General features: G+C 55.8%; 1 protein-coding gene across 1 annotated transcript in view; it reads left to right on the top strand.

Moving 5' to 3' along the window:
• The first annotated feature begins 305 nt into the window (after positions 1-305).
• TRIOBP (TRIO and F-actin binding protein) overlaps positions 306-6,256 on the top strand; it is a 51,875-nt gene continuing 45,924 nt past the window's right edge. Inside the window, exons 1-2 of the mRNA XM_032346332.1 lie at positions 306-452; positions 4,914-5,053. Coding sequence (XP_032202223.1) covers positions 339-452; positions 4,914-5,053 — 254 coding nt within the window. The 5' untranslated portion in view covers positions 306-338. The remainder of the gene's footprint in view (positions 453-4,913; positions 5,054-6,256) is intronic.

The raw sequence follows: 6,256 nt of genomic DNA, 5'->3' as shown, positions 1-6,256 counted from the left end.
GTATTTTATGAGCAGCTCAGCTGAGTCTAATGCAGTGTCCTTGGAACACACTCTGAATAGCACTGCAGTGATGACTAGAAATCTCGGGACAAGTGCTTGGTAGAGTGCCTGGTGCATAGTAGGTGCTTAATGAGTGTTTACCAAGTGAATGAATGAACAGCTACATGAATGGATGGATAACCTTATTTCCTTAGTCCTTATCTGTCTGGGGGCAGCTAAGGCTGGGTTCTGGGGGACGCTGCCAGCCAGTTACCTGGGCCTTGCCCTCTCCCCCCGCCCCATTCTTCCTAGGTCCCCCCATAGGATCGCAGGAGCTACTTAAGCCTGACTTAACCAATATGCAGGAAGACACTGGGAATGCCCCGTGTGAATACTCTGAGGTCAACGTGCTTGCCCAGAGCTGCTGTCAAAGCTGCTTCCACCCCGAGGAGGCCCACAGACCAAGGCAGGAGGTAGGCCAGCTTTCCTGAGAGGTTGTGGTGGTCTGGGATGGGGATGTCCGTGACAGGCTGCGCCTTGTGGGCCACTAACTTGTTGCCGAACACAGACACCAAACCAAGAGGTTCTGCCCTCGTACAATGAGCTGGTGAGACCACGTTGTGTTTCCCAAGTGCAAGTCATTCTCCTTCTGCTTTTGCGATTTTTTGCCATGGCCTCATGTAATCTAGTACTTGTTTTATTCTCCTTCTTTTTTTTTAGATTTTATTTTTATTTATTTATTTGAGAGAGAGAGAGAGCATGAGAGGGGAAATGTCAGAGGGAGGAGCAGACTCACTGCTGAGCAGGGAGCCTGATGTGGGACTTGATCTCAGGACTCCAGGATCATGACCTGAGCTGAAGGCCATCGTTTAACCAACTGAGTCACCCAGGCGCCCCTTATTTCATTATTCTTAAAATAAACACCACTCCTTTTTTTTTTTTTTTTTTTTAAGATTTTATCTATTTATTTGACAGAGACCACAAGTAGGCAGAGAGGCAGGCAGAGAGAGAGGAAGGGAAGCAGGCTCCCCAGTGAGCAGGGAGCCCGATGCTGGGCTCGATCCCAGGACCCTGGGATCATGACCTGAGCTGAAGGCAGCGGCTTAACCCACTGAGCCACCCAGGCGCCTCAATAAACACCCTTTAAAAAAATTTATACTAAAATAAAACTTTATGTCATCACCATAAATAGGAGACTAGAAGTATATCCTTTATATAGAAGGTGAAAAGGGAAGAAAGAAAAGGAAGAAAATCAGAAAGGTTATTAAATTCTAACTAGAGAGTATTGTCAGCTGAAGGCTTTAAGCCTGAGTCTTGCTGTCTGTCTTTATTTTTTTTTAAGATTTTATTTATTTATTTGACAGACAGAGATCACAAGTAGGCAAAGAGGCAGGCAGAGAGAGAGAGAGGAAGAAGCAGGCTCCCGGCTGAGCAGAGAGCCCGATGTGGGGCTCGATCCCAGGACCCTGGGATCATGACCTGAGCCAAAGGCAGAAGCTTTAACCCACTGAGCCACCCAGGCACCCCACTGTCTCTCTTTAAAAAGAGAGACTGGGGGCACCTGGGTGGCTCAGTTGGTTAAGCAACTGCCTTCAGCTCTGGTCATGGTCCTGGAGTCCTGGGATCGAGTCCCTCATCGGGCTCGTGTTTCCACCGGGAGTCTGCTTCTCCCTCTGACCTTCTCCTCTCTCATTGTCTCTCTCTCAAATAAATAAGTAAATAAAATCTTAAAAAAAATAAAAAGAGAGATTGGTAGGTGTTAGGGAGGCATTAAAGGTACCCCAGCATCTACGGGAGACTTGTCCCTAGAGGTACTGAAAGAGTGAAAGGGGAGAGGTTTTCTCACTTTGCCATCCTCGTGGTCTTAGGCCAAGCCCCGCTGTGTGTAAACCCAGAACTCCAGGTACAGAAGCTACAAGAAGCATGGGAGTGTGAGTCTCCATGGACCCCTTCAGGCTTGATACCCCCCCTCCCGCCCATGGCTCCTTCATTCCCAGCGGGTCCCAAGGCTCCTCCTGATCCTGGCAGGCAGCTCCACGCAGGATGTTAGGCTCCACGAAGTGGTCTTCGTAAGGAAGATCCTGTTAGCTTCAGAGCCAGGCAAGCCAGAGTCCAGGCCTAGGTTTGCCATTTACCAGCCGTGTGACCTGGTTCTTACTGTCTCTGGCTTCCCTCTCCTAACAGGGGAAGTGGGGCAACAGAGCCTTCTCACTGTGGCACCGTTTAGTCCAAGGACATGTGGCTAATTCAATACACGTTAGTTTCCTCTCTTCCTCCCTCCCGACCCAAAAAATAAACCTGGGAGAGAATTTTCTACACGTCCTGATCCCTCCAAGAATAGCTCTCTCCCCTTAGTGCCAAGTTCAGAGAAACATGCCCCGCCAGTCCGTCTCTGAGGCCTGTGCCCTTCTGCAGCGGGTGGGGAGACGCCAAGTGTGGAACGGGGAGAAATTTGGATTCAGACAGGTCTGAGTTCTAGTGTCAGTCCGGGCTGAGACTTTAGGCCAGCTCGTGTGTTCGCACATAAGGACCAGGTGCCTAAAATGTGCTAACCAGGAATGTGCAGACGTGGGCCCAGGTCCCAGGGCAGCCCTGAGGCTTTCTCTAGCTCCCCTAGGAGTCTGGGTGCTGGATGCCTCCCTTCTCTGCTCTCAGCAGAGCCTCCCCCAGGCCAGGGTGGTGAGTGGTTATCCCTGGAAATCAGGAAGCCTGGACCAGACCACAGACAGGATCTGTAGAGGGAGGATGGGCTAGGGGGGAGGGTCCTGCTGTCTGCCAGGCACCACATATCCCTTTTCAATGGATTTATTCTTTTTTTTTTTTTAAGATTTATTTATTAATTTGAGAGAGAGAGAGAGAGAGAGAGAGCATGAGCTGGGGGAGGGGGAGAGAGAGAATCCCAAGCAGACACCCCACTGAGCTGGTAGCCCGACCAGGGGCTTGTCATGGGGTTCTTCCAGGGGTTCGATCCCAGGACCCTGAGATCATGACCTGAGTCCAAACCAAGAGGTGGATATGCTCAACGGATCGAACCACCAGGAGCCCTTTCAATGTATTTATTCTTAAACGTATTTAACATTCTATTGATTCAACACTAATAAAATTCTATTTAATGTCTTCACATTATTTATTATATTGGAGATGTGCAGACCAGGCACTGTTCTCCGTCCTTCACAAATGCTGACCTATTTAATCCTCCTGACGTCCCTAGGAGGGATCTTATCATTCCAGTTTGGGAAATGAGAAAACCAGGCTCAGAGAGGGAAACCACCAGGCTGAGGTCACCCAGCTGGGAAGTGGAGGCGCCAGGATTGGGCCCGATGTCTGTCTGAGGCCAGAGCCCGTGCTGACCCGCCAGACGGGAAATCAGAGCCAGGGACTGGCCATGGGGCTGGCTCAGGCGGGCAATAAGCAGCGATGGGGGCTGCGGGTGGAAGTAGGGAGGAGGTGCCGAGACAGGCTGGGGGTCCTCCTTGGGTCCAGCTGGGCCGGACCCCTTGGTGGTACCCAACCAGCTGCTTCCTCGCTCATGTGGCAAGGTCCCCAGGGCGGCCAAGGCGCCAGGCTGGGCTGTGGATCTGACACCTCCCGCTGTCGAGCTGTGATCAGAATCTGGCTCCAGGGCAGGGGGCGAAACTGAACCCGCACGGGCCTCCTCTGGCTTGGAGGGCCCTGCAGACACCCTGGGCCCACTCCTTGGCACCGTCCAGGGGTCCGCTCACAGGGGCTTTCTCGGAACTCAGGGCACCGGTGCCCACCCTGCCCTGTGGCCGGGCTGTGGCCTCAGCCCTGAGCGCTGAGCTCCGGGGTCCCTGGGGAGCCCGCGCCCAGTCTCCCCCCGCACCCCACGCCGGGCTCTCAGGTGAGCGGCAGGGATCATGTTCCTGCGGTTTCATGTCCCGCATTGTTCTTGGCTGGGCCCCGGCTTATGAAAGAGTAATGAGGGGCCCCTGCTCGCAGCCGGCCCCCTCTAAGGTTTCCGCTGCCTCGGCTGCCGCCGCCACGGCCCAGAGTCGGGGCCTGGGAGGGCGGCAGCGTGGGGGCCTGAGCCGGAGCCCCCCGGGGACGAGGGTGCTGACAGCCGCCAGCCGCCACCGCCAGAGCCCGCCGCCCAGGTAACCTGAGAGGAGGCGGGGTGCAGGGTGCCTCGGCCACCGGCTCCCACCACCAGGGAGGGCCCGCCACCCCGGCGACGTGGGGAGGAATGGGGGGGCCCTCCCGCAGGTGAGCTGCCGCCGTTCCCCCCGGGTGAGCCCAGCAGGTGCCTCTGCAGGTGTGGCCTGGCCGAGGGCGGGCAGGGGAGAGAAGGGCCACCGACTCAGGGCCCCACCTCCACCCCCAGGTCCTGGACCCTCCTGCGCTGAGCCCCCTGTGTCCCCCGCACCCCCTGGAGCAAGGCCAACCGCCCCTTCTGAGGTCTAACTTTCCCGTCCCCTCAGACTTCCTCTTTCTCCCTCAGACCCTTTCCTGAGCTCTCCAGGTGGGCTTCGCCCCTCCTCCTCATGCTCTGCCCTTGACCTTGTCTTCCCGATGCAGAAGACCCGTTTGGGCCCCTTTGTTTCCTTCACACCCTCTGGCACACACGCACATGCACCGACACACATGTGGAAATAAGCTCATGTGCATTAATGTGCTCCCCCGCCGCCTTGCAGACACATGCACATGTGCACGTTTGCACACCCACAGGCCTTTCTACGCACACCTACCTGTACACACACGTGTGCTTGCACACACTCTGTGCCTCTGCTAGCCCCTGGCTTGGGTCCCCAGAGGCGCTGCCGGCCTGACGGACAGCTCTCCTTGAGAAGCCTGAGATCCCAGGAGGAGATGCCCGGACACTCTTCTCCGTGGCCTGCTGGGGGGAGGGGCTGCCCAGGGGGAGGGGAACCCCCACGTGGGCCAGGAGCTGCCTCCTCTCTCCAACTCTGCCCCAGGAGCCAGGGAACCCTCCCAGTGCTGAGCCGCCTTACTGTGACCTGCCTCGCCGCCCACCTGCCTCTGAGGACCCTCCCCGTTCCTCAGCCTCCGGCTGCCCGTCGGTGGTGGGCCTGGGCCTTGGGCCAGGGCTGCAGAGGTAGGTAGAGCCGCCGGGCTTGGGGAGGGGCTCCCTAGAGGAGGATGCCCTCACCCATGCCACCCTTCACCCTTTCGTGATGGTGGCGGCCGCGCGCATGGGTCACATGGGTGGGTCACGCAGCCTGGGCATGGGCCAGCAGTGGGCATGGTCCTCAGGCCTTAGCTGAGTCTGCCCCGGGGAATGGAGCAGCCCAGCACCCATCCTTCAGGGGGTAAGGTCCTCGGCCCGCTCACATTTCCTGGTTCCTTTGGTACAGCTTTAAAAGATCAAACAGGTGGGCGCCTGACCGCGAGGTGCTCTGGGCTCTGGGATTCCCTCCACTCCAGGCCCGAGCTGAGCTGAAGTCACGGTGCCTTGGGAGGGCATGGCCGAGGGCCCAAAAACCTGGGTTCCAGCCTCAGCTCCATTCCTGATGGCCTAAGGGAATAAGTGAGTCCCTCCTTGATGCCTCAGTTTCCCTGTTTATCAAATAAGAGGAATTGAATCAAATCAGCTTTGCTTTGGGAACATGTATGCCTCACAGACAAGTATTACTTAAAAAAAAAACGAAACCAGCTCTGCTATTGAGTTTGTTTCAGAAAGGCCAGGATAAACTAATTTGAATATCTTTCTTGCAAGACTTGTCGGAACCTTTAGTTTGCTAGCAGGCCTTGTGCTTTTGCGTAGGGAGGTAGAAGTGTGCCGTGCGTCGCAAACTCATCTGATCACAGACCTCTTTTGGGGGGCCCTCATCCCTTTCCATCTTGTAGGTTGACCTGTGGGGACACTGCCATCTGCCTACCTGGGCCTGTGGCCATCCTGACTGCCTTCTCTAAAGCCCTCTCTAAAGGGCTTTCTATTGCCACTCCCTCCCTTCGCATACAGACTAGTGACCCTGTCATTACCCCCGGAGCTCTGCTACCTCCTGAAGCCCCGCTTTAGCCCAGTACACTTGTCATCTCACTTTTACTGAGCTGGGGGTGGAGGGTCCCACTCCTGCTCCAGTGACAGAGGATTAGCTCTGGGATCACAGGTATGGTTCACCATGTGTAGCTCTCCCCCTTCCTAGCTCTGTGACCTTGGCCAGTCCCTTGAGCTCTCTGAGCCTCAGTGTCTTCATCTGTAAAATGGGTGCCATGACACGTATTTCAAAGGGACCCTGTTACAACTGAATGAGGCTGTCCGTATGAAGTGCCCAGCACAGCGAGGCCTGAGTGTTTG

The sequence above is a fragment of the Mustela erminea genome, chromosome 6 (assembly GCF_009829155.1).
Source record: "Mustela erminea isolate mMusErm1 chromosome 6, mMusErm1.Pri, whole genome shotgun sequence".
Classification (NCBI taxonomy): Eukaryota; Metazoa; Chordata; class Mammalia; order Carnivora; family Mustelidae; genus Mustela; species Mustela erminea.
Note: the sequence above shows the minus strand (reverse complement) of the source record. Positions and strands in the feature narration are given on the sequence as shown.